Source organism: Gallinula chloropus (assembly GCF_964237585.1).
Source record: "Gallinula chloropus genome assembly, chromosome: 3".
Lineage (NCBI taxonomy): Eukaryota > Metazoa > Chordata > Aves > Gruiformes > Rallidae > Gallinula > Gallinula chloropus.
The window spans coordinates 66,159,473-66,186,727 of record NC_140087.1 but is presented as its reverse complement, the minus strand read 5'-3'; the positions used below and the strand labels follow the sequence as shown (position 1 = coordinate 66,186,727).

General features: G+C 39.6%; 1 protein-coding gene across 2 annotated transcripts; it reads right to left on the bottom strand.

Moving 5' to 3' along the window:
• Positions 1-1,561: 1,561 nt before the first annotated feature.
• On the bottom strand, positions 1,562-27,255 carry HNRNPLL (heterogeneous nuclear ribonucleoprotein L like; the record flags this gene model as incomplete). Of its 2 annotated transcripts, XM_084262081.1 has the most annotated exons (13): positions 1,562-2,329; positions 3,883-3,981; positions 4,099-4,156; positions 5,109-5,310; positions 5,695-5,816; positions 5,975-6,192; positions 7,937-8,008; positions 11,983-12,055; positions 12,142-12,238; positions 14,430-14,515; positions 16,760-16,997; positions 18,182-18,300; positions 27,055-27,255. In XM_084262081.1, 13 exons carry the CDS (start codon positions 27,253-27,255, stop codon positions 2,274-2,276), a joined length of 1,641 nt encoding a protein of 546 aa, XP_084118207.1. In that variant the 3' UTR covers positions 1,562-2,273. The 2 variants fall into 2 exon arrangements, with proteins under 2 accessions (XP_084118207.1, XP_084118208.1); XM_084262082.1 differs by lacking the exons at positions 1,562-2,329; positions 3,883-3,981 and having other exon boundaries at positions 4,102-4,231.

The following is a 27,255-nucleotide window of genomic DNA, read 5'->3' as shown; positions in this document are numbered from 1 at the left end:
CCTCTCAGATAACCCTGGAACTAGTCAGTTCTCTGCTTGGTCTGGGCAGCCACAGGAAAGATGCCTGTCACCTGAACATCTTAGGCACTGAATGCTGTGATCCACTGAGGACAATGAAAGATTAAAGTGCTTTTTTTGTTTTTTCTTTTAAAAACATTTTTTAAAAACCTGAATGCTTTAAGGGTCACTCATCCTATATCCTGAACTGGACCAACAGGTGACATACTATTTTTAATGCTCAACTACAAACAACTTGACTTCTGAAACTTCAATACTACAAACTGCAATGCAAGTTATGACAGAAGAAAACGCTTCCTACAGAACATTCATGTTGGTGAAAGAGAAATGAAGGACTGGGAGAGAGCTTTTACAGTTAAAATACTAGGCAGTGCAGAACGTTTCACTGGCACCCAGCATTTCTGTTGACAAACTGCATGATGTAGTACACAGCCTTCCATGCTGGAGCTCCCTGGGAGTAACTTCAGGGGAAAAAGCACTGGGGCTGAAAGGGCTGTGCCCCTAAAACGCAAGCCAGTTTGCCACCCACTAGACAGGAGGCTAGTGTAACTCCAAACCCAATGCAGAAGAGCTGCCAAAGAGTAGCTGTCCAGTAGTAGCTCCCAGTTCAGACATACAGGCAACCCAGTTTAAATACCTGAAATACTCATTACCTGAAGCACAAACAAAATGGAGGTAGATGGGGCAAAAATGAATAGTTGTTGATGAAAAAACCCGAATGACATTTTCCCTCATGTGATAAGATATATTTGCCTTGAAATTAAGAATAGGCAAAATCCAGACTGTATTTAAAGACACGTGCAGTGCCCACAGTCTGGAAACGTGCTGCAACACAAATCTCTAAAGGACAAGCATACTGCACAAATAGCCTTACAAAAAGGGTGGATGTGGATAAAATCCATAAAGACAGAACGAAGAGCTTGTATGATAAAACAAAATATCTGGTAGGACAGATTCACTCTGATCACCAAGAGCAGAACTCAAAGAAGCCCTAAACATTTTGCTCCGAATTCAGAAATGGGGACAAACACGGAGCCTAGGACAACAGCCCCCAGACTTCCCAGCCTGGATTACCATTTCTGGTGGTGTAGCCCAAGGCAGACTCAACTCCCATTCTAGAAGAGAGAACAGAGGTTTCAAAGTACCAGCACAAAACAAATCATCTTCCCCAAAGTGAAATGTGACTCACTTCATTAATTTCCTAGCACATAATTAGTTATATTATCTGAATCCCACCTAGATCACCTCAGTTCAAGTGACAGGCTAGCCAAATTTCTTCATCCTATGAATTCTTTCATGGTCATAACATGTATAGGATTTATTAGACAAAAAAAACCCCATCAAATTAACTTTCCAGGTATGAGAGAGTATGGTAGGGCTTGCTTTTTGTTTTACCTATTTTTACCACCTTGGTTTCTATTGTGATCAATCTTCTCACATACCCAGCTTTTATCAGTTAGTATGTCAAAACCACTATTAAAAAAAAAAAAAGCCAAAGGATATGTTAAACACCAAAAGATCTAAGCTTAAATTATGGAAAATGAGGATGAACACATTGATACAGGCTTGCAGTTTTAATTTATAAAATGCCCCTACAGTGGGACTAGCTATAGATGGCATCATGCTAATGCAAATGGAAAATAGTTTAAAAAAACCACAACCAACCAAACCACTTTAAATAAAGTATGAATTCATACCATACACATGTACATACTTAATAATTTTCTGTTGGCTTTAACTATAAAGTCAGTCTATACTACTAAAAATTTGCTATGTGCAACGTTAACCTGATTAAAGCATTTTATAAATACAAGCTTTTTAGTATTGCAACATACTGAAAAACAAGTTCTACATTTAAAATTCTGATGTAATAGTTCTATCTGCCAATTAAGACTACAAATGGAAAAATACTTGCTAATCTTTAACATTATTGAAAATGCAAATATATTTCATTTTTGGAAGAAAACAATCTTGTTCGTACTACTGGTGCTTCTTCAGACACTTGAAGATACTATACTAATGAAATACAAACTTTGTAGTAAGCTTACAACATGTACTCCTCAGAAGCAAGAAGAAAAAATCTGTTTTGTATTTATGAAGGAACATCCATTTATTATAAAACAAGATAAAAGATATTAGAATTAAGTTGAAACAAGGCAACATTAGAACAACCACTTTAGAGCTTTGTGAACGACGTGTAGTTTTTAAACTTGCAAATCAAGATGAATGTAGCTCTTAGCATGCTGTCCTCTTCTCTATAAATGTGATGAAGTGGAGAAGCAAAGCTTCAAGGTATAAGGGTTGGAGCCATCTGTTAGGAGACAACACATAACATACTCAGGGTGTTTTATTGAGATCTCCAGCTGAACAAGATCACCTTCCATAATCCGACAAGTTTATCAATTCTGCAGAATTAATGCTTACACATCCCTGCTGCCCCCTGGCATTGGTCTGCAGACACCAGATGACCTGTAAGTAGGTCATACCGATAGTCTACCAGCATTTTTAAGATGTGAAAACAAAGTTATGAATCTGGTTGCAAGGGAATGTAAATAGTACAACATTTGGAGTTCTATCTACATGACAGAGTTTGCCATTATTGCTGCCCCTCTCCCTAGTGGAAATCTTTATAAAAGTAGCATTTAACAAGCAATTTCAAAGACAAAAGGCACAGGTGAGTAAGGAAGCATAGACTCAGAATGTGGAATTTCTATCAGAGTGGCACTGGACAGTGTTTGCATGTGTTTGGCTGGCAAAAGAGCAGCAGGATGCCCAGCACACTCTTGAGGCCTCTTCAAAAAACAAAGAATATGAGAACCCCCTTTATTCGGAAAGGCTGCCAAGACCCGCGGAATGCAGCTCACATTTGCCACTCAGGTAGTGGAAGATATCTCTTCCCAGTTCAGCCAACCTCAGATGATCTTACTACAGCAAGCCTTACCCAACAGTCCTCATTTTAAAATACTCTCTTTTATGCAATAGCTGTATTTGATTATACATTAGGGTTTGCCTCTTTCACGATTAAAGAGTGAGTAGCTCAGCTGTTATCACCTATCCAAACTGAGATTATTATGAAATAGTGAACGGTCAGTCATCAACAGGATCTTAAAAAGTATCCTGCCCCTGAAGATTCTAATCTCAGTCAGTTGTTGATAAGGGAGGAGTGGGTGGGAAGGAAGGGATAGAAGAGATATGAGAGACACAAATTCATAACACTGGGCTGCATTCAGAGTTATGTCTGTGAACAGCCAAAGTAATTCTGTTTAATCCAGTGAACTCTCCAGTGCGGATCTGGCCCATCCTGTAACTCATTTAGTGGGTGAACTCCCTCTTCATTCTTACTTGTTTGGAGCTAAACTCAGCAGAGCCTCAAAATTTCCAATTCGAAAAAGAACCCAGTACAAGAGCAGTTAATTCAGAGCAGAGAGCTGTGTAACTTCAAGAATCTTCTGCCCAGGGATATTGCAGATTTCTCTGTATTTATTGTGAAAGACAAAAAACTTCAGAGACACATTATCTGTTAGGTTTGATTTTGATAACAGTCGATTTTTATGCTTTTCCTGCCTGCCTTCTTTTTATCCCAAACCATTTCTTTTCCATATCTTTCCACAAATTTAATAACTTTGAAGTTTACAGGTTAACTCAAAAACTTAGGGCAAAAGAGTGCCATTTAGATAGAAACTAATGGACCATAAAGTAGAGATTAAATACTGTAATATACATAGTATAATTCTTGTGCGTGTGTGTGCGTGTGCGTGCATAAAGACCACCACAGTTTTTAGCTGGGGACTGAGCTGATAAAGCCTCATGTTTTACAAAGACAACATCAACATGCAAGAAAACAAGACAAAACCCCTGACTTACTTGGGACTCTTATCTGGTAGTGATTAAGTACAGTGAGAGCTTCCACTGCATCTGTCTTACATTCCCATTCCAAAAGACCAGACAATGTTTTGGCAGAGGCTGTCAAAATGAGAAACAGAAAAGGAAAGGAAGGGATCAATAATGTTTCCAGATCGCATATGCTCTTACCAAAACTGGATTTCAAATAACCCCCCAAACAGGTCGAATTTTACTCACGTTTTGGATCAAACACTTTGTATTTAATAAAGCTGAGAACTTCATGATCTTCACATAGCTGTCACAAAAATAAAATAAGGGGTAAAACTCCAGTAAAAACGTACATAAAGATATTAGCAAAAATGCCATGTTCCTGGAAGAGACACACAAAAAGGAAAATACTGACTCTTTTAGAGAGCTTCCAAGACTTTATGGCAAAATACTGTTTTAAAAATAGGATTAGATTGGCAACTCTATAGTATGCAAAACAAGGCTCTTATCTGTGCTTTCCCATGATAAATATGATTTTTATAGGCACAAAATTGGTATCACAATAACCTCAAACAACATATTTAAATAAAAACAAGTCTTTTTGTGATTCCCACTTCTATTAAAGTTGTACATGCAAGCACACCACTCATGAACCTGAGTTAACTTTCAGACAGAGCTTGAAAAAAATTAATAATAGTTTTATTGGACTGAAAGAGAACTCATTGAACCGTCATCAGTTTTACCATTATCTCCACCTGAGAGGACCAATATTGCACGTTTTAAGCATACAGAGTCTCAAGAGAATCACAGCAAAATCTTTAGCAAATAGTAGTCTTAACTTTCCCTGTGTTTGGGTTTGTGTGACTCCCTTCCTCCAAAAAATCCAACAAACCAAAACAAAACCCAAAACACTCAACAACAAAACAAACAAAAAACCCTCCAAAATGTTAAGGTCCTCAACTTTATTTCCAAGATATCAATCACATTAAAAAACCCAAAACAAACACCACCCCACAAAAAACCCTCCACAAAAAACCCCAGAGGGAATAATGCCAGAATTCCAGAATTAAGAAAAAAAAAAAAATCAATTTCTCTACAGAGAGGCTGCAAGTATTTTAAAAATCAGCTGTCCTCCAGTTGCTATGCTGTAACTATGCCAGTTATTTCTTTTTAGAAGTAGTGCAGCATAAAGCCTGGCTAGAGCCCCAAATCATCAGAGCCCCAAAGCACTGTGTGTCACAGTCATTTCAACTGCCTACCTTTACAAATGTTTCTTCAGTTACACACAGGGGAACATTATAATAATGCAGCACACAAGAGGGTGGTTGGATTATGTTCTTAGATGCTTGGCCAGCACTGGTGAAACGATTATTCTTACTCATTGCAAAATCCTTGTAACTACTTGTGCCATCTTCCAGTTCAAATATCTGGCTTGGAACTACTGAATGTTGCTTGGAAACGCTGGGATTTAAGGATACATATAGTTAAAGTTGCTTGAACAATTATGACTCGCATACTTTGCACAGAGATTATTCATCTAACCAGAACAGAGTTGACATTTCTTTACAACTATTAGAAATAGGAGAACAACATGGGTTGGATTTGACACCTTCCTCAAAAAAGACACACTAAGGAACCCAGTTCATTAACAGCCAATCCATGTAATACCCCTATGTTTTATTAATGTAAGTAAAATAATAAATACAGATTATAAATAGTAATAAGTAATAGCTGCAAATTGGAAACTGTAACTTCAACAATTAGAACAAAGGGATGTGATCCACTTGCAATCTCATTCCACCTGCCCACTAGTAGACTTATTAATCAATCTGATAAAACATTTACCAGACATTAAGTCTCTTTCCAAATAACTTGACATTGTTGAGATGTGTGACAGCTCTTTCCACTGCATACTCATCACCCATTTCAACCAGTGCTGTACCTGGAATAGTCTTCATAAATTTCACCTAAGATAGATAACATAGAAAAACGGCTTTGTAACAAACAGCCTGACCCAGTGTGCTATTAGTTTATAAGGAACTATTTTTGGACTCAGACAGGCTTTTTTCCAAAACAATGAAAATTACTATAGCAGTTTCCAAGTCCCTAGTAAATTATGCCTTACCTTCTCAATGTTTCCATACAAGCAGAACAGGTTGAAGACCCTTGAACAGTTCATCTTTAGCTGATGCAACCCACTAACCATGACAACTGACCCAGAAGGATTTCCACCGTGCATGTAAGAGGAGGATGCCTGGGGCAGTGGATAAGCAACAAGTTCCGGAGTGTCCCGAGATCCCATTCGGTAGCGGCTAGGCAAGGGCAACAAAGGACCGTGTGACCCTACAGAGATGAAAGACCATGCTTTCATATTGTTTGCAACAAATTTCACTACTTAATCGTGCATTAAAAACCACACATGTAATGCATATTTAAAGGAGAGGGAGGAAACATTACAGCACTTCCCACTAATTTTTCCCATTTAAAAAAAAAATCAAAACACCACCCACCCAACAAAACTCTATCCTCCTCTATTCCCTTTAATATTCCAAGGCTTTTACATTACCCAACAAGAAGGAAGAAGCTGTTCCATGATACTGTTTTTACACACAAGTGAAAAAAGTCTGCTGGCAACTAGTTTTCCAATGGCTTAAATTACAGGCTATGCTCCTTCAAAATTACTGTTTTTCCTAAAAATAGTATCTTCCCTGCACCATACCAAAAAAATTGGTACTTAAACCTGTCAGAAGAAATATTTCAAATTAACTTTCAGCAATACTGCCAGGTCTACTTATAGAGCTGCATGACACCAAGGAAGAGTATTAGAAAGTGGGAGAAAAGAAACCAAGAGGAGTGAACTTTTAGCCAGAGGTCAGGAGAGGAGACGAAACAATCTCTTGTCTCTGAAAAAGAGCTAAGTCAGAAGACTGCTTTTCTACAAACAGTTCATTTAAAAGAAACAGGAATACTTAAACCCCTGTATCAATGCAAAATGAATCTGTCTGTTTTCCACTACAGGTAAAGTGACAAATTTCATTGAAATAAAGTTTTTTTATATTTCTGGTTTTGGTTTTGTAAATAAAGAGACATTACTAGCATGCAATACTTTTGTTTATAAAAAACATCACTATTTTAAACCAAAGGGAGGATATCCCTGTTCCTCTGACACAAAAACATGAAATTCACATAAGCCAAGTAAGTGTAAAAGGAACCTTTTGTCCTTTTTTCCCCAGCAAAAAGCATTAACTGAGGGAGAGGTTGGCATAACAGGAGACAGCCACATTAATGTAGAAGGGTGTATAGGAAGAATGAAAAATACCAGTCAATACTAGGTAGACCTTAGAAATTCTGGAGGTTTGAAGAGCCTTTGGAAAGAGTAGGCAGAAGGTCAACCTACACTGTAAAATACCATAAATATATTTGGGGGGAAAAAAAAAAGTGCAAGACAAATCACATTACACCTGACAGTCGAGAGGAAATAACTAGAAAAGTCACATCTAACTGGGGACGTTAGTTTCTCTGATCCCTGAGATCTTGGTACAACACAGGAAAAGTGAGAGCAGATCTTCATTTGCAGACAGCAGTTGTAACACCTGCAGCACTTTATAGCACTAATTCCAAAACACCATTCTTATACAGTCACACGGGTATATCTTCTCCGAATTATCTAAATTAGAAGAAACACAAAGCTCACAGCTCTTCGTGCAAGAGCATCAAAGCATTCTGTGTTGCATCAAACCACTGATCAAACTATGCTGCCATTTTCTAGAAGAAAGCTGCTTTCCCAGTACAGATGTCATTTTTCATCCATTGCCAGGGTGACGGCAACTGAAAGGGAATGGCCTTCCAAGGAATACCTTTGTAGAGCCAGGTGCTCGCCATGGAAGGAAGAGGTATGGCAGCAAATGGACAAGAGATTTCTGTGAATCACCAGTACTGTCAGAATGTGGACTGACAGCAGCACACATACAGCATGTTAGCTGACTATTCATGCTGTAGGGGTCCACAGTTAAGTACTGATTGCGTATTTATAATTCCAAGTAACATGTAAAGAAATCGTAACAACCTGTCATCCTGTGTTACTTACCATAACCATCATGTCTAAATGATGATGGGTGCTCTCCCAAAATAGCTTGCCTCTGGCGGCCCTTCCCTCTGTCTAACATGCGGGAAGGGAAAGAAAACTGTTTAGAATGGACAATTATGCACTTGATTTCTCCAGTTAAGACACAAAGCTTCTAGTTAAGAAGCAAAAATGTAATTTGAGTCCTTGTTAATTTTATAAACAATTTCTCATTCATTATATGTCTAAAACCATAAGCTGTAGCCCTGGGACACCAAAATTAAAATACTGCCATCTGTATAACATATTGCACTTAAGTTGATTGGGGGCAGTGGCCAATGAAGAGATGCAGACATTTAAAGGTTTACAGAAAAAACCAATAGTTCTCCTAAACAGACACCACACATTAGTATAGATAACACCATACAGCAGGATTTACCTATCTTGTCTTTTAAAACAAATTTGAAATGCAGTACTTTTGAAAGACAGTACCTGAATCATAATATTAGCTTCAACAGCAACACATTTTCAAAGTGGGCTTCTTTCAAGAAGTTTCAGCATAAGCCAACAACAACCTGTATTACATGGTTTCATAATCAGTAAACAGAGAGCATTACATGTGTGTACATATATATTTACAGAACACCTACTGATTTATGGGTGTGCTGAAAGGATTGTACACTATCGCATTATCAGCAGCACAGAGCAGTTTGATTGAAGAAAAACATCACTGAATTAGGCACTTAAACAACGGTCAATCCTTTAAGAAAACCCAGTTATCTAAGATATAAAGTTAAGCAAGGGGTCTACATTACTGGAGGAAAGCAGTGCACCACAGCTAAAGCTGTATTTTCTGATCAGATCCAAGCTGCACGACAAAGAAAATGTAAACTTCCAGATTTCTTTGTGGTAAACAACAGTTGATTTATCACAATCAAAAAAGCCATGCTGAAAAAATGGGGCAAGACATTCGTCAGTTTATATCAGTTGCCAGGAAATTTAAGTATAACTGCTGAAAATGGCAACTCCAGTCCAATGCAGATGGAGGTATTTCCCCTGAAAACCATGAACTGTTTGCATCAGGCAACACAACTGTGGGAGATGAAAACACATGAAACACATGTGCCCTTTGTGCTCAGCATTTTGACCACAGGTTCCAAGTCAGATACTTAATTTGGCAGCGAAGTCTGAGGAGAGAACAGTGCTCAATGCCCTCAAATATAAGAAGAAAGATTACTTTGGTCAAGTTTTGTTTTTCCACTTCCTTTTCAGGGTAACAGCTTGTCTCTAGAAAGAAAATGCGCAGTCCTATTAAGTATTTTCAGCATTTGAACTGCATGCAATAATCATGTTTCAGAAAGATCAAGTTTGTAATTCCAGTCCGTGGAATGAAATCCTCTGAAGCTGCACACAGTAATATAGCAAAGGCCCACATTATTCAAATAAAGAATTCTGGGAAAACACAGTTTGGCAAGCGCTTCCTCCTTGTGATGGTGTAAGGCCACTGCTCTCTTCTTGTCCTATACTTACTCCTTCCTTGAACAAAGTCCCTCAATTGCACCAGTACAAATAGCTGTGCAACAGGCATCAAGACAAGAGAACTGATCTGTGCTAAAAATAGTTCTCAGAGATTGTTTAGAATCTAATTTAGATTTGGGGGTTGGTGGGTTTTGGTTCTATTTTTAAATCAGGACCTTGAGTCACTGTGTATGCTGGCACTGCCACCAAAACAAACTACAGGCTGAACATTCTGTCTAAGAGCAAGTAGACTACTAAAAAGTGTGTGTGTGGGGGGGGTGGGGGTGTTTAAACTAATGCAACAGGGCTTCATAGCAGCAGGCACTTCTTAGGAAGTTTACTTAAGTGAAGAAATACTACATGCAAGTCTGTAGTTTGTAATCACAAAGAACTGAAACAAGTTCTTAAAAAATCATTAGGAAAATGCATTCCATTTGTAATATTTGAGAGGGTGTGCACGAAATTCTGAAAGGATATATTAGTATGTCTGTCCTCAGAATGAAATTCCTTTGGGTTAAGATCTTGTTTGCTGCAGTCAGACCCCTACAGTTCGGGTCACAGTAAGTTCAGAAGCCAAACAGTGCTGCTGCAAAAGTTGAAGCAGAAATACAAAAATGCTCCTTAAAAAAACCCACAACTAAGTCCTGAATTACTTAATGGGCAAAAATCCTCTAGATGCCTGCTTTCTCTAGCACATTTCAGCGTTCGCTCAACAATTTATATTCCCATTTTCTAGAGAAATAGATGTGGGCCACAGTAAGTGAAAAAAAACATGTTACATACAATATAGCATGAGACTTACATATCTAAAAATGACAAGTCTAATGCTTTTCCTCTCAAGTGTAGTAGAGTGGTGTATAGAAAGTAAGGGACAGGCTGTCAAAGTAACAAAGGAAAACGAGAGCACAGTGAGTTCTTGAGGAAGAGCAAGCTGTACCTATCCTAAGATTTTCATTTTCCATTGTTTTTCTCTAGCTCAGGGATCACTTAGTTCATACAGCCCTATCTGCAGGCCAATTACACCATGTAACTAGATGCACAATGTTACAAATCAGCCTCCAAATACTGCAATGATCAAAAAATGTGACAGTCAAATTAATCCTTTAGATTTTTCAAATTAAAAACTTCAGATTTTCTTCTTGCCCTTGAGTTTCTTCAAAATCACCTTTTTTTTTTTGGCACTCAGGAATTTGAGAAAAAAAAACTGAATCGTGATACAAAGTCATCAACTGCAAGCTGCAACCAATACTGTAGCTCCCTTGTTAACTTTTTACAAGAAGTTCATTTTGAAAATCCACGCCCTAAGTTTTTAGTTGTACAACAGTTTTACAAGCCCAGTCTCTGCAGAAAATGCATATCACTTGAGATAGCCAAAGTCCTGGTTCTCATATAGCCTTTGATAAGTAGATACTCTATCTTGGACACATTGTCTTCACTTTTCTAACTTTACATAGCACACATTATTGTACATAAATTACTGAACACTGCACTTGGTAATTACATATTATTTTTTAAAAAAATAAACACTTTACAAGAGTTAGGCTACACAGCAGTTTGTCTTTACATATATAGTCATAGTTTCCACTGACATGCGTTAAGCTGTAGTAATTTTTACAGCTGAGTACTTGTGAGACAGGATACCTGTGAATCTCCCTGTTTTATTACTTAAATGTAACTGTGGGGACCTATCTGATATTGCACTGCTTGGTTCCGATTATCTACAAGTAAGGGTTAAGTTTCCCTACCACTAGACAATATTTACACTGTTAAAGACTGAATGAATCTCTCACATACAGCAAGTCATCAAAAGATTACAATGTCAATAATACCAACAAGACAGGTTCTTAATTTTGGAGGTTCTCAATTGTTCAGTTGTAATTTTAAGGGAAGTAAGACCAGCATACATACACACTTGAACAGAATGGGTACAGTCTATAGTGTTATTCATCCCATACAAATCTGAAGTACTGGAAGTGTCCTCATTTTAAAACTTGTGGTGTTGCATGCAGTATGGAGACAAGGTGAATTGCGAGTCTGAGTTTTTTCAGAGGGTTTTTTTGGGGGGGGTTGTTTTTTGGTTTGGTTGTGTTTGGGCCTTTTTTTTTGCTGATGCCGATGTGGTGCATGATGAAGTGTAGAGTCAGCCTGATGAAGTCCTCTATCCTTCTTAATGCCTCGTCCAACATAGGGGAAAAAAAATAAAGGAAAAAAAAAAAAGAAAGAGTCCTTTCGAAGGAGAAGCAGTGTGCAAGTTTGTAGTTTGTAAGGAATAGTCTGTACCAGGTTTCCTCTCCTCCAAAGAGAGAGAGCTGCTTGGAGAAATGCAAGTCCTTGAGAACTGCGAAGGTGCTTGCAGGTGTGGGCTCCTTGTTGCACTAAGTGGCTCAAGCACACGGCAGTAGGGGGCACTAGGGCTCAGGCTTGTGAACACAGCCTTCAGCAGCACTGGCTTGCTTTTGCAAGGACTATTGCCATACAGCCTGACCAGTATAAAGGATTGTTGTCATTAGTATAGTCAAAAAGATCTACAGCGATAATGTACGAAAACCTACCTCGTCGGCCAAGATATGGTTTAGTGTAGTCCCAACTATCGTTGTCGTTTCTAATGACATTAAGGCGAGTTGGCTGTTCAAATAAAGTAAAAGTGAAAAGGTTAAGCCGTGATCATATATTTTTAATATTAAAATTAAAATAGAAGGTCCGAGCATTACCCTTGCATATTCAATTTTTAGTGTGCAGCATCCTGCATAAATATCTGCTCCATTGAGTGCAGCCTTCGCCTTCTGGGCACAAAACACGGATTCAAACATACAAGCCATGTTAAGGATTTTTTTTCCCCCCTCAAGTGTCTCATCCACGTCCCTTTCTTCTGACATGCCTTTATTTTTGTAGCCTGTGGATATTTCCCTATGCATAACTTCCAAGAAATCTATACAGACTTTATTATAAAATTATCAAGAAGCATAGACGGATTCAACTTATGTTACGGATCTGGTTTTGAGATGTAAACAGCACGTGATGCAACCCATTCGTAAATTAGTAAATTCTTCAGTGTGGACTATATAAATGAAAGCTTTGTTTATGCTCTGCGCTTTGGCTGCTCAGGAGGAGATGTTCTGGAGGATTTAGGCATTTTCATCAGAGGACACAGAAAGTTACCAGCAAGCCTAGAGGATATTTGAAGGAAAAGTTCAAGTTGTTATCAGGACATGGACTCAGTCATTACTTTACAGCAAAAAGAACCAAGAAAGAGTTCACACTTTTTAGCTTGTTAGCTAAATAATACCAGAGAACTAGGTTTAGTCTAGATGATACTGCTCTGGCAGGGGGGGTTGGACTAGATTATCTTTCAAGGTCCCTTCCAACTCCTAACATTTTGTGATTCTGTAAACTAAGAGAGATACTTTGAATGAACAAATAATCATCTTGCGTCAAAAAATACAAGCATAAGTCTCCTTTAAATCCATTGCTCAAGGCAAAGGCATGTACCAGACTCCAACATGTAAGTTATTTCATACCCTCTACATACTCCAAGATTAGTTTTATGGCTAGCAGAAAAATGCATCTGACCCTTGGCACATGACAATCCACAACCTCATACGCACTCAGTAACATATGGCATCAGAAAGTCTGAACCTTGCAGCAGACCAGACATTTTTGCACCATCCTTTCATATAATTTAGTGACATTTTGAAAGCAGTCTATATAAATAACGTCCCTTGTGTTTTACCACATTCCTGCCACCCAACTTCTTCCAAGGTGATACAGGTTCACTGTGGAATTTAAGAGTGAGAAAAGTTACGCTTCTGACCTCTAAGAAATGGTTTGACACTGGCTAGAATGGTAGGAGCACATCTGCAAGAGTAATGGGTATTGCATTTAGCACTGAAGTTTACGTAAATTTTGGAACTTTTCAGACAAGGCTTGTCTTTAAGCTCACTATCATTACTCAGTTCACATCCAAGAGCCTTCTTTTAAGAAGGATGGTTCTGTTTTTTAAGTAAAATGCGTGTCACAATTTAATTTGAAGGACATTAGTATGGTAGTTTCAAAGCAGGATCCTCCCCACAACTTCCCTGATCTTTCACAAGATTCAGAGTAACACCAAACTGTACAAGTCACCTGACCCAAACACCACCACTTCCCACAAACTCGACACGCCATCACAGTAAGCCAAACTACTGTTTGTTAGGACATATCATTCTAAGTCTTCTACACAGATAAACAGCAATTAGTTTGCGTTTATGGAAGTCAGGTAAATTTCCCAGGCAAATCCCCAATGCAGCCACCAATTAAGTAATATGTTACAGATGTGACCCACTAATAAAGCCTGCCACATCCATAGCATCCGAAATCACGGAAGAATTTCTGAGATTTTGATAAAATTTTTTCCATGTAACAACTCAGAAACAGAGGGTAATCAGTTTTATAAACTAAGGTGCAATCATATCAGACTTTGGACTTTGCAAACCACAGTAACACATTAACAACTCTCAATATTCATGCTACAAATACAATAAACAGTAGGATAACAGAGCAGGGAAATTCCTTGACACATGATAAACACGTCAAGGAAGCCTAGGTTAGTCTTGTGCTTTATTCAAGTCAGAAGAGTAAGATTATTATAACTACTTTGGAAACATCTGAAGTAGGCAAACTGCACCTCTGCAAACCCGTATCTTGAGTATCACCACAGACAGAACCCATGAAACTTTTCTGTATTTGTGCATTGTCACACCCATGTCATATTTCATGTCTGCAAGAATTCGCCTTAGGGGTGTAAACATGATTATCAACATCATAGTTGACAATGTTATTTTCCTATAAAGATGAAGTCTGTAAGGGCTATTCTCATAGGCATACAGAAATTAGAAATTAAAAAAAGAATTTGTTATCAACACTGCACAGTATTTTTCAGACATTTGCATGTTAAATCCCATCTGCAATCAAGAGCCTATGCAGGGGAAAAAAAAAATAATCATACTCCAAAAAAGGATATTCAACCATAGCTTGTATTCCATTTCTCTTGAATATAACAATGCGCTGAACTTTTCCAACAGGGTTGCACACAGTATACAAGACATCCTATGGAAGAAGGAAAAAATATTTTAGTCAGATGTGACGCTTCAGGTCCACAGAATGTTTTCTTGCATGCAAAGGCCAACAAGCAAAGAAAAGTTTGTTAACTTTTAATCTGTAATTTTTCCCCACACAATTTGTACATTTATCATTAGCATTTTTACGAATCAGGATATCCCAGGCAGTTAAATCTGAAAAACAGGAAGAACCTTCTACAAGCAGCACTCATGTGAGCATTAGTTTAACATGTATCTTCAGCTGTGTTAAAACCCAGTAATCGTATCCACATCTCAGGCTGTGCTTCCTTTTAAGCCTTCAACCAAAGCCAAGAGACTCTGTAGTTAAAGCACATTTCATTATAAGACTCTAGCAGCTGAGCTGTTTTTTTTAATTGTTCATTTTCAAAAGAGTAATCCAGGGTATCCCATGATGCAAGCTTAGGTAGCTTATCAAAAGGAGAATTTCAATCATATCCACCGTATCACTTAAGACAGAGAAAACTTCTGACAGTGAACACTGGATTAATGCAATCTCATTGTTACTACTCTACTTTCTACAGCATTTGGCTGTACTACAAAGATAAGACAAGTGGTAATAATACTGAAGGAGGGTAAATTTACCTTAGCTATTCTTCCCTGTGAGGGTGGTGAGGCCCTGGCACAGGCTACCCAGAGAAGCTGTGCCCCCTCCCTGGCAGCATTCCAGGCCTGGCTGGATGGGGCTTTGGCCACCTGGGCTAGAGGAAGGTATCCCTGCCCATGGCAGGGGGTTGAGACTAGATGGGCTTTGCGGTGCCTTCCAACCCAAACCAGTCTATGATGATTCTTATCAGTTCCTTTAACCTGTTAGCCAAAAGCAATTTCTTTTTTTTTTTCATCCCATTCCTAGTTGTTAGGGGTACTACTGCTCTTTCCAGTTTCTAAGACTACTGGTCTGTACTACCTTAAATGGGCTCTGAGGCTTGCAATTAACTCTGGAAATCTGTCAGTGTCTAGTGCTTGTTGGTAAACTCTAGTCAAACAGGAGGTGGTGTTGGGGGGGGTTCACTGTTTTCAAGAAGGAGCTATCTGCTGGAGGTTTCATCCTTGGAATTTCCATGAAACTCTCTGAGCTTCATTCAACTCAGCTGCTTATGCAAGCCAAATTCAAAATGCATGAATGAAGCATAGTTTGTAAAGTTTGTGTTGCAGTGACAGGCAAAAAAATACTTTAACTTAGTGGATTTCTTCATGCAGCTCAAAGCGGGTATATTATTAGCCACTGATGAAAAAGCAACTCATACCTTGCCATGCTTTTCTCTAAAGAAAACTGACAGGGGAAAGAAAATTCATCACCCACTAATATGAAGGCAAAAACATACTGATAGTCACAATACAGTGAAGCAAAAAAAGCATGGTATGGAACTCACTGCTTGAAGTAATTTCAGGGATGCTAAGTTTCAATCAATTTGCTAACATAATACACAGCATGTTAAACAAGATTGAGTGCTAGCTTAAAGTTAAATTGTTCCATGCAGCCCAACACTTTGATCCATGCTACCGTATGCATTTCCCTAAGAACAAGTAACTTATGCTTATATCACAGTGTGAAATGTCTGCTTTAAGCAGACGACGAAATCTCTGTGGAAAATGTAAGCATTTAATGCATGAGGAAACATGCATTCTTAAAACACTAGCAAAAAATATCTGTATCATTAAAAAATATGCACATCAGCCATAAATAGATGGCTATAAATTAAGATACAACTCTATATATAGTATGATTAGAAATACTGAAAAGTAACATGCATCAGCCAAAGTAAGACTGAGGAATATTCATTCTAACTGTAGTTGATAACCAGCAGATTAAGGTTTTAACTTTCCACAAAGGACATACTTAAGAACGAAGGACTGCAATCATATAACCACTCCTACTGGAAAAAAATACTTGTTATTTAAACATACACCACTAAGTTGTGGCAACATACTTGGAAATATTTCAGAAGCATGTAGCAATTTAAACATTTCAGAATCCTGACCACTGAAGTCTTCAACTGTATTGCAAAATCTCTGTGCAACAAGTGAATCATCGCAAAAAACTTTTTTCCAAAACATGTGTGAAGATGGTGGCAAACTTAATTCCTGATTGAAATTCACACTACACAATTTCAGCAAGTAGTACACAATGGCAATAATGTAACAGAGATTAGTACTTAAAAAAAGGGGGGGGAGATGGGGAAGAAAAAAAAGAACACAAAAAGAAGAAACATACCACTGTAATTGGGTAGAGAGGATTCTGAATTGACAACAGAAGAACTTTATTTCCACCAGAGGGGTCATCAGTATTTCCAGGCCGAGTAATCCTCTTACTTGTTGAATAGTTGAAAAAGGCTTGCTGTCCAGCAATGTATACAGGTTCATCTGCTGCAAATGTTACGCATTTCTTAGCACTGTCTACATTTTCAAATTCCACCAGAGCCTGGCGCTTAAACGGCATCATCATGACATAGCTGGTGAGAGAAACATTACAATAATTTTTCCCATATGTTTACTCAAAACAACTCTAAAGACCCCTAACTGCCATATGTGATGTTTTTCCTAAACAATTCCTAACAAGGTCATAAAAGGAGGGCAGGTCTCCCTGCTCGTGCTTACCAAACCTGGCCAGCACTTTTCTAAAGCATTTACACAAAACACAGAAATGCAGCTGTAAGATGAATAAATGATAAGCTGTTCTTTGCCCAAGAAGTTTAATGCATAAAAACACCCAACCAATATAACAAAGTCCATAATTTATTAATGTAGTAGAACTATGATTAATATTTAAATAAAACTTGCTAAAGCTATCTGAAACACTATTTCTGACACAAAGCTACCTTAGAGGAAACAAACAAAAGTATTCTAGTTAAGTTCAGACACAGACAAACTTGAGAAGCTTTGTCAGCAGGTTAAGTTTTTGACAAGTAAAATTCTCAGGCTAAAATGTACTTATTTGTATAATAAATATAATGTACTAAAGGCTAAAATGTACTTATTTGTCAAGTAAGCTGTGCTTACTTGATTTTTATTCTTTAAGATACTGACAGAAGTCTAATTCAGTTATTTGAATATTAAGGCTGCAAAAAATACTATTGTACTAGTTAAAAAACCTTACTTGACTTCAGTTCAAGGGTTTACTTGAAAAGAAATGCATGTTTCAAAAAAGCAGCACTGAAAACTTCGAATAAGATGGTGCTACCCACTCACCTTTACTATGTTCTTCACACATGAGGAATCTTTAGGTTTTATGACATTTGAAGGGTCTTTTTCTGAATAACCAGCTTATTCCAAAGGTCCCACACCACATCATAAGCACAGGAAAAAGCTTCATCTGCTCTGCAGCCCATCCTTATTTTTTGTATATTCACTAATATCAAGACAACCACCTTCCTGCTGCTCTGCAGTTCACTTTAGCTACAGCTCTTTTTAAGGCCAGGATGAGCTGTGCTACTGAAGTCTGGCATACAGACAGTGGAACTCTGCTTGACCAGACTTGCCATGTAAAGAAACACAGAATCTTCACACAGCTATAAAATCTCTATGCTTTACTGTTAATTCAGTTCTGGATTTCAAATGGCTATCATAAAGAAGTTTAAGAGACTTAAATAATGCTCCCAACTTGCCCAGAGAGATGACTTTATGCTACTTGACATACCATATGGTTCCAAACTTTTCAAGAGCTTCCACAAGATCCGCTTCCACAACTGATTCACACAGCCCTCGAACATGGACAACGGGAGAAACAGAGACTTTGTGATGACTTCCCCCAGCATCCTAGCAACAAAATGACATTTTAAAATTCAATACAGAACAAGGAATACTGCTATCATTAACTAAAATTAAATACTTGGCAGACACTACAGGGGGCCGAGAAGCAGCCATCTAAATGTACAATCCAAGCATATTTTAAATAACTTTGCTTTCCAAACAGATTGCCAAGTTTAGTTTCTGAAGTCTACTTAAAATAAAATGCTTTGCAGATTTAATTAGTGTGTTTGCACAGGCACCTTTTTTTTTTAAACATAAAATAAAGCCTATTCAACACACAGTTGAATCGCAGGTCTTCTACCCTATTCAACAAAAGCATTAAAAAAACCCAACAACTTGGACATGCACAAAAGCTAAAGTATTTTATACCCTTCTTGTTTGTTTATGCTGGGGAGATAAAAAAAGCAAGAAAAAACACAAATCTTCATTCAGTTTACTGATGGCCTATTATTTCCCTAATGTGGAGGGTTGTGCACCATAATGCAACAAAATGCTGGCTCTGTACCATACTTGAGATAAAACCAACCTCCCTTCTAATTTTGAACATTCTTTCATGGGTGTTTTTAAAAGCTCACAGCTTCCATACATATGGGCACCCTCTCTCCTTCCACCTCAAGGTTGTCTGCCATTAACAGACATAGCCATTTTTCACCAGCACACAGAATTCCCACTTTTTCAGAGGCACTGCTATGACTTAGCAGTCTCTGTATGACTGAAGAATTCAGGTTGGAATTGGCTCAACTTTCCGTGCAAAGCCTGAAGTTGAGCTGCAATTTACCCTCTATAAGCTAAGATAGTGGGGGCGGGGGGAGGACAGGACATTATCAAAGCTAATAATGAGAGATAATCAAAGAAAGATTAGCGATAATAAAGGGCACACTTAAATATAGTATAATTACTAGCACTCAAACTTCATGTTTCTAACAGTGTGAAGTTGATGCATTCAAATGCAGTAACTACATCAATGTATTTGATCTAAGAGATCAAGTCTTGTTGATTGCTCACTTTTATGTAAGATGCAGCATAGGATCTTCTGGACTCAGTGTGATATTCTTGGCTCCAGTAATTAAATAACCACACTAATTGCTACTACTGCTTCCGACATTCCCCTCTCTTCCCTGTTTGAGCTACAGATTCAAGGAGAAAACACAGGTAACTTCGAGATAACTATAAATTGAGTCTTGCATGTTTAATTCAACTCTGTTCCATACACAGTCCTCCCAAAACAATTACATTTTTTTCTTTAAATCAAGATTTTGACCACTCTGAACAAAAAGCCAGCACTCCAGACTGCTGCGTAAGTTTTTAAGCTTTAGCTCACATTTTGTTCACTTGCAGTATGAGAGTATTTTAAGTGGCAGAAATTTCTCTGAATAAGAGCTGTGACAATTGTGGGAAAACACCACTAGCAATATTTGCATAAGATACCATATATCTTGAATTAATGAGCTGAGGTCTACACCAGTAGCAGTCATCAAAGTAGTCATAAAAAGTTAATACTTTGAACTGCAAATACTTGGGCAACTGCAGAAGGAACAGAACTACGTAGAGGTTTATTTTCGGCTTATATGTTCTTTACTGACATACACGCTTTCCAAACTGAAAGTGGCACCTAAGGAAACCTTCAAAAGAAAACCAACAATAATTACCAGTTTTTCCTGCAAAGTCTAGTACTCTGAGGTATTAAGATAACAGGCACCTTTATTTTATTTGCAGTCCACAAACAATTATAAGTTATTAAATAAATTATTCATTGCCCTGCATACTGTTACTATATTAAGATCCCAGTTAATGCTAGGGGTACACATTTTCTTTTCTTCCACCGCCCTTAAGGCATTTAAGAAATCTCTCTCCCCTAAAAATATAAATCTGTCTAATCAGACTGCAAATATAAGCAATGTGTCTCTCACCAAAGCAAAGACTCCCTACAAACAGATACCTTAGTTAATCAGCATCCCCATATATCAAGTCAAGCTTTTCAGAGAATAGACAGTAGAACTGCATTTCTCCCTTCCTCCCCACCCCAGCTCAATCTTCTGTTATAGTTTCAGTTCATGTTTCTTTGTCATGCATATTCCTTTATATTTTTTTTATTAGCCATCAATCTAAGCTTGCTTACTGAAGATACACAGCTTCACAAAGAATTTGTGTTTAATAGCACAAATTCTCTCAAAAATTAAGACTTTTCTACTTGCATCTCCAAACCCACTATACATCAGTTATATCCACATATACAAGTGCCTGCACTTTCGCAACTGTAATTATTCTCAGAACTACCAGCCAACAGAAATTTTGCTTTGTTTTGAAGTGAAAAAGCCAAAATTCCTTCAATACCACCACAGAGAAAGCAACCTTTACTAGTGTTGTCCAGTAGAAGATTTAACAAGAATTAAAAGTCATAATACCACTGCTATTACAGTAACTTACACAGAAGCATGGAATTAAAAAAATAGTTTTAAAACAAACAACCTCCTGAAACAAAAACCACAAAACAACCAAAATAGTGACAGCCACCTGCTATCAAATTAAGGACTTACCAGCATGGCATTTCATAAAATAATTTATAGAGCTAAAACTGTTAAAGCTATAAATGGCTATAAAAAAGCTATAAAAAGGCCTCTGCTTTATTCGAAATAGCTTCTAACCAGCAGCAGAAAAACAGCAGCACAAGAGCCGAGCACCAGTCAGTCCTGAGCCAGGAAGCCGCAACCTAACATTCACAGAGCATCTTGGTGAAAGACCTGAACACGCGCCATAGGCACGTGTTCAAGTGCAAAAAGTCTTTGCAAAGGGTAGACGTACATACTGTCATCAAACAAGCGTTGCGACTACCAAGCTGCAGTAGCAAGCACATCTAGAATGATCCCTGACTTCCTCTAAAAGGAGGAGAAACAAATCTACCAGACCACGTGAAAATAGACATCAAACGTGTCCATGAGTTTAAAGCTTCTTTACAGCTAAGGTCAAAATATGTACAACTCATCCAATTGCTGTCAAAATTTCTTCCCAGAGATGAAAAATACAGGTTGTTGACCAAGATCTCACAGTCACTGTATCTTGAAAACTACACATCCTACATTCGGCACACAGACGATGGTGACATCAAAACATCTGCTCACATACACATTAACCACCACCAGTATTTCTGCTTACAAAGGAGTCTTTCAGTAACTCCAACTCCCACGGTGACACAAAAGCCCCGTACAAAACTCCAACATGACACTTACACTCCGCCAAAACCAGAAGAACAACTAGCCAACGCTACTGTATCCCCATTCTTAAGGGTTAAGAATCATTAGCTGGACAGACAATTATTAAACAGATAATAGAAATGTACTTCCCTTCTACATGCTCAAGATCAGTAACAAGGACAGGCCTCCCTTGAGAAAGAAACTAGAAAAGTAGAAATGGTTAACATTGAAACCAAGCTTCTTTAGAGCTGGGGCACGAAAGGAAGTGCTGACATAACGAAGCGGATGAAGCACAAGCAAGTTACTTCATATACTGCAACAGAAGCAGCTTCAAAGAACTGCTGCAGCATTTTAACATCCATTCTTTGCTGACCTACATAGTTCTAGACAACATTTTAAATATACTACTGTTTTCTTGCAAACAATTCCAAAAAGGAAGAAAGTCATTGTGGACTCTAGGATGTCTCTCTTCCTTAATTATTCCAGGCCAGAGAATTTCTCACCACCTGTTGGCACATAAATGTCCCCTTTACCCTTCTCCAGACACTTTCAGTCAGTATATTCACCTTAGTTTTATTAGTTTGTATCACCTTTTTTTGGAACACCTGTTCCTTCACCATCTCTTTATTTGTTCCTTACTGCAAAAGTATGGCACTAGTCCTTTGTATTCTTCCCCCACAGGTATCTAAACATACTGTTATTTTATTTCTCACCATTTGGGTTATCTTATTCATTCTAAAATTTTGTCCTCCCACTGCATCCCTCTCACATGCTCTGAAATTGGTTTTATAAGTCTGACAGAACTGGGGCGAAGGGCTACTCCAAAAAGTTGCTTATTGGGGAAGTGTCAAAAACTTTATCAGTGCATAACTACAGACTAATCTGCATCCTGACCATCTTGCACAACGCCAAGGCTAGCTAAAATTACCACACTATAAAGGTAAGGTGAAGGTACACAACACATTCCTCCATAATCTCAGCTCTCCCACTGAGGACGGTCTGATGAAGAAAGGCTTTCATAAGCAGGTACATGGCATTTCATGCACATTCTTCAACTGCTCCTACATGGCATTCCTCAAAGCTGTTTGCCCTGACGTACATGTCCCCGCTGATCACACCTGCCTGACTTGAGCAGTTGTCCCCTCCCTTCAGAGGTATGGGAGACACCTCTGTGCCAGCTGGAATTCCTGTAGCTTTGCAGTGACGCTATTTCCAGTACACAGAGAAGTACAGCAGTGCCTCAGAAGAACCAAGGAAACAAAGCAAAATCCTGTTTCCACAGCAGTAGAAGAATATATCAGTTTTGTACAACCTGTGGGGTTTTATTGGTTTTGTTGTTGGTTCATTGGTTTTGGGGCTAGGGGGCAGTGGGGTGGCGGGGAGAGTGCTAAGCAGAAGGGGGTTAAGGTTAATCACCCCCCACATTCTGGAAGGCTACCTGCCAAATTATTTTTTCTGAATGTGGAGTGTGGGGTATCTTTTCTCTTGTTTCAGGCATACCTCTTGCCAGCACTCTCTACCACTTTATCTTTCCAACAGAACAGAATAGCTGCACTCTGGCCCCTTCTAATTCTGAATCCACCCTGAAGTGGTCAGGCAGTTGGACTAGATGGTTGTTGCAGGTCCTTGTCAACTGAAATACTCTACTTCCCACTTGTTTCAGCACGCACAAAGGAGGGAGGATGATTTACAATTACACCATAACCAATTTCGAGGACGTACTTCATTTAAGAAATGTATATACAAACAAGTCACTGCAAAGTCAGTCAAGATCTCAACTCTGCCACCCCAGCTACTGTTACCCTAACCAACCATGACAGACCTGAGGCAACCAAGTTGCAATCCATTTACCACAAAGCAAGAACACCACACATAGGAAGTAACAGTAAGTAGCTGAGAGACTGCAAGTTCACGTCCCTATCTTGTCTTGTAGTTCTGTTTGTGTAAGAAAGAGGATAACAGATCTTCCTTATTTCATAGAAATACTTAATAGATACATCAGAGACAGTGAGGCAGGTGAATGCTACAGAAAATAGATATCGTATAAATGCAGTGTTAATCAATAAAACTGAAATTAAAGGGAAGGAGAGAGGATACAGCTGAAAGGCCCTTCAAACACAGCTCTTAATCCACAATCTCCCAGCATCCCGACCCTCTGCTACACCACAATTCTGAGTCCTATGCCCAGGCTTCACCACCACTCAACGCTGCCTCTTTGAAAGTCATTCTTCCAATCATACTCTCCCTCACAGCGTAATTCTGCAAGACCACTTCCTACTCCTCCCTCAGTTGGCATTCTGGTCTGTTCCTGGCTTTCCGTGCTTGTCAGCCTGGAGATGAGCCATGATGAAAAGGGTACACCTCTGGGCTATGAGGAGTATCCACACAACTGGGAAAAAAAAAAAAAAAAAAAAAAAAAAAAAAAAAGAGGAAAAATAACAGCAAATATACTTTGTTTTTCCCCATCTGGATCTCACATACATACTTCTGTCACCCGTTGAAACTTAAGAGGCTTGAAGACCTTATTGAAGCCAGTGAAACAATCCCAGAAGAACAAGAAAATGCCCTAATAATAAAAATATTTCTCCTCAAAAGGAGAGCCTGCCAACCCACTAGCAGGACACCACCACAAAACAGCTTTTATACAAAGCTGGTTTTATACATATAATCCATATGAGTGCACAGTTCAGTGATACTCTAGAACACATTAGGATAACAAACCCAAAACAGTGAGGCTACCATAATCCTACCACTTGTTTTGCCCTGGTCCATTTTCCCATATCTCCTACTAATTTCCCATTCCTCCTAGTTTATCTTCGCTTTTTTCCTTTTTCTACTCTCTTCTGTGCAACCCAGGATACTTAAACTTCTTCCCTCTGCCTATGTTCATCTTCAATGTCTTCGCCCTGAACCACACACAACTTTTAAGCTAAGAACATTTCCCTGTAGAGAATTGAGTAGGATATGTCACAGAATAAGTGTTACCTGCACGTTTCTCTAATCTATAAGAGAAAAACCTCAAAATTTACCTGTAATGAGTATTACCTGTAATGAATAAATGCTGACATTTTGCTATTAAAACCCCTACATAAAATTACTAACAGAAGTGGTCATTGTTCATTTTCCATATATCCACTTGACGTTATAGCTTATTCTTAAGAAACTAGTTTGATCTCTATTATCAAGACAACTTCTGCTCTCCAATAATGGACCTGTGAATACAGCTTTGCCAGTTCATCAACAAAGTTAGCGACCAGGCACTTGCTTGAGGCACACTGCAACCGACTCCAGAAGCTCCCTAAAAATCCTCATGTTCTTGACTTACTGCACATTTGTTTGAGTTTCTTTACTAACAGCACTGAGCACATGCCATTCTTGAAATCCAAAACTTAAAGTTACAGGCACACTTCATGCTCACGTTGCCTAAAAAGGGACAGGGCAGTGTGTTCCATACATTAGCTGGGATAAACCGATAGCAAAAAAAAAAACCCAAACCCAACCTATCTGATTTGATAAAATACTACAGAAGAGAGGAAAAGCAAGTTCAGTACCTTGCTCCTGCTTGACACACTGCATGATATCCAGCTCTTCTACATAACAAAGTTTCAAGGCAACATAAGCAAGCAAAGAACTAGCCTTTAAGACAGTACATTGCTAAGAGTACACTGACTGCAATACAGATGATGCTCTGTCACAAGAAGCCATAAAATTAAAACAGTTCTCTCCAGAGATGTATCTTTATTGCACTTTATCAAGGAAATTTTCTATTCATTTAGCAGGTACCCTCTCCATCAAGAGGTCTGATGGAGGGATCATAATAGCAAATGTTCTCTCATTAACTTGTGCCAATGCTAAAGCAAGTACTTTTTAACAAAACATGAAACAGAGGTATTCTAAAATTCAAGGTGTGTCATTAAATCATTGTTTTACCAATATTGCTTTTTTAAATAATAAGCAGAAAGAACTATCAAGAAGAAAAACGGTTACAATCAGACAATTAGTTAGCTAAGAAATCAAACAGTAGACACAAAAATATTATTAGCCCAAATTTAAGTGACAAGGATTATCTTGATACTTAGATACATATTAATGAAGAAGTCCACAGCAAAGAAAAAAAGTGAACATGCTTATTAGCATTCATGGAGGAGGGACAAACTAGAAATACAAGTGAATTTAAAAAGAAGAGAATCATTTATCATCAGCTTTATCACCATACACTGCTAGACATGAAGGCAGAGCAGAAGGATGAAAGAAACCCTCTGCCTTGCTTTCTTACCCGGCTCTACGTTTCTATAGTTACACTCAGCAACAGGGCAAGCACAGAACTTGGAACAGCAACATCCCAAAAGGCAAGAAGCTGCCACTGAACAATCTCAAAACCGCAAAATCCAAAGTAGCCTGCAAGCTCAGTCCCTTAGAATCACAGACCCGTTTAGGTTGGAAGGGCCCTTAAAGATCACCTAATCCCAACCCCCTGCCATGGGCAGAGACACCCTCCACTAGCCCAGGTTGCCCAAAGCCCCATCCAACCTGGCCTTGAACGCTGCCAGGAAGGGGCGTCCACAGCTTCTCTGGGCAGCCTGTGCCAAGGCCTCACCGCCCTCACAGGGAAGAATTTCTTCCCAATATCTAAGCTAAAATCTCCCTTCCTTTAGCTTAAAGCCATCACCCCTTTTCCTATGCCCTTGCAAACAGTCCCTCTCCAGCTTTCCTGAAGGCCCCTTCAGGAATGCTGCTAGAAATTCTCCCCAGACCCTCCTATTCTCCAGGCTGAACAAGCCCAACTCTCTCATCCTGTTTTCCAGCCCTCTGATCATCTCCATGACTCTCCTCTAGACCTGCTCCAACAGACCCATGTCTTTCTTGTATCGGGGACCCCAAAGCTGGACAGTACTCCAGGTGGGGTCTCACAAGAGCTAAGTAGAGGGGGAGAATCCCCTCCCTCGAACCTGCTGGTCACACTGCTTTTGATGCAGCCCAGGACACGGCTGGCCTTCTGGGCTGCGAGTGCACGCACACTGACGGGTCACGTTGAGCTTCTCATTCACCAACACCACAAGACCTTCTCCTGAGGGCTGCTCTCAATCCTTCTCTGCCCAGACTGCAGCTGTGCTTAGGATTCCTTTCCCCAGGCAACTACGATGAGAAACAATTAGCCGCGCACTCCCAGCACGCCCGCCGCGGGAAGAAGGGAGAGTACAGGACCCAGCCTAGTTTCCTCCCCGCCATTCCCGCCCCCCGACCACGGGGGAAGGGAGGGAGACGGGCACCCCCACCGGAAGCGACTCCATGGCCAGGGGAAAGGGCCAGCGGGCTCCAGCCTCGGGAAGGCCGCGTGGCCGGGACCGCCACCCCCGCGGGGAGACCCACCTCCCGCCGCTCCGCAGGGAAGCGGGGAGAGGTTCCCCTAGCCTCCTCCCCATCGGGCGAACGGCGGAGGGGGAGTGTCACGAGCCTCGCCCCCCGGGAGGGGAGGGGGTAGGGTGGGGCGGGCGGCTCGCAGGCCCCCTCCCCCGCCGGCATCCTGGGGAGATGCCACCCACACCCCGGCAGCCCCCACGTCTCTCACCGCGCCAGAGAAGCCCCCGCCGCGCGGCACGGGGAGCTTGTCCCGCCGGCTCTCGCTCTCCTCCGCGCCGCTATACTCGATCTCCCCTTCCTCAGCGGCGGCGCTTGGCTTCAGACGCTTGGCCTGGCTCTCATAGGCGCCGTCCTCCTCCTCCTCCTCCTCCTCTTCTTCGTACCGCTCTCCAGACGACGGCGACGACAT